General features: G+C 44.3%; 1 protein-coding gene across 1 annotated transcript in view; it reads left to right on the top strand.

Moving 5' to 3' along the window:
- The first annotated feature begins 1328 nt into the window (after positions 1–1328).
- The window catches only part of Mettl14 (methyltransferase 14, N6-adenosine-methyltransferase subunit), a 9525-nt gene continuing 9166 nt past the window's right edge, over positions 1329–1687 (top strand). Inside the window, exon 1 of the mRNA XM_055628066.1 lies at positions 1329–1380. Coding sequence (XP_055484041.1) covers positions 1329–1380 — 52 coding nt within the window. The remainder of the gene's footprint in view (positions 1381–1687) is intronic.

The following is a 1687-nucleotide window of genomic DNA, read 5'->3' as shown; positions in this document are numbered from 1 at the left end:
AAATGTATCAAATCTGGTATTGATAATAAACATTCTTAAACACCTGCCACATAGAATGAAGATTCAGGATTAAAAGGCATACAGGAGGAGAGGGGGGTTCTACCCCTCCCCCTCCTTTTTGAGATAGCATCTCATTTCGTAGCCCTAGCTAGCCTGGAACTCACCATGTTCCTCAAGCTGTCCTTGAACTCCTAGGTAATGAATGCTCCTGCTTCGGACTCCTGGGTACTCATTACACCTGACTCAGCTAACTCTTTAACTGACACTTTAACAGCATATGGCCTTCCAAAAAGTATGCCTATAAACAGCAGCATTTAGCCCACTCATCCAGCCTATCTATTTTAACTAAGAGATTTGGGGTGGCTAGGTATTTAAGAGCAGATTAGCATGAGAAAGGCTGGATCTGGGACTCACTCCATTAAGGCTTGGGATTTTTTTTTTTTTTTTTTTTTAATATTTCCCAAAGCCAAGTGCTAAAGTTTGGCCACCAGCCTCCAAGTGTGTTGGGAGATACTGGAGCCCTTAGGTTGGGCTTGGTCAGAGGAAGCCAGGTAATTGTGTAGTATACTCTTGAAGGGGAATTGGGACCCCTGTTCTCTCCTAGCTGAGAAGCCACCAGCAGCCTTGCTCCGTCAGCTCCCCACATGATGCTCTGCTCAGAAGAACCCTCAGAACAATAGAGCTAAATGGATCACAGACTGAAACTTCTGAAAACAGAAGCCTGAGTAAACTTCTCCTCCTCTCACATTGATTAACTCAGGCCTTTTGTCGCAGTGGGGTGAAGCTGACTAACAGATTCCTTCTGAACCTTTATCATTTATTCACGTGAGGCTAATTCATTGCTGGTTTAAAAGGGCGGTTCCCAGGACGGAGCAAGCAGAAGGTTGCCCCTTGGACTGTAATAACTTGAGACTGTGAAAATGATTGCTGGCCTGAGTCAGGAAGCACTATCTCATTGCAAAGGCTCGTTGGAAGGATGCGGTCAGCTGCCTGTGGAAATGTGAGAGAGGCCCCTCGCTCCCACTCAGTTAAGATGGATATTCTGGTAAACTGTGCTGTCTACCACCGCAGGCCAGCAAAATAAATACCAATGTGCTGTTCTGTAAAACTACACAGAAAACTAATGTTGGCACACCTCAGGCCTGCTCTGAGGCTAGGGCCTAGCAAGGTCAAGTCACAGGATAGCTGACATCATCCTTCACTATACCTTCTAGCAACGGCCTGATGCTTTCCCATAGGTTTTCTTGGGCTTTGAAATAGTCACCTAAGCAGCACCTGCTCACTTTGACTGGCCCCTACAAGGGCACCTTGCAGTTCCTGACCTGGACATGGGAATTAGGATCCTGAGGTTAGAGCCCAAGCATTTTGACAAGTCTCCAGGTGAATATTTAGATCTTGTTTCACATTTATTTATTTGGAAGTGAGGCTGTGGTGGTTTGATTAAGAATATCTCCCATAGGCTCATATATTTGAATGCTTAATCACCAGGGAGTGGCATTACTTGAAAAGATTAGAAGGATTAAGAGGTATGGCCTTGCTGGCAGAAGTGTGTCACTGGGGATGGACTTTGAGGTTTCAAAAGCCCATGTCAGGCCCAATATCTCTCTCTATATATATATGTATATACATATGTATATATAGAGATAGATAGATAGATAGATAGATAGATAGATAGATAGATAGATAG

Source organism: Psammomys obesus, unplaced genomic scaffold (genome assembly GCF_907164565.1).
Source record: "Psammomys obesus unplaced genomic scaffold, mPsaObe1.curated_primary_1811, whole genome shotgun sequence".
NCBI classification, from domain to species: domain Eukaryota; kingdom Metazoa; phylum Chordata; class Mammalia; order Rodentia; family Muridae; genus Psammomys; species Psammomys obesus.
Note: the sequence above shows the minus strand (reverse complement) of the source record. Positions and strands in the feature narration are given on the sequence as shown.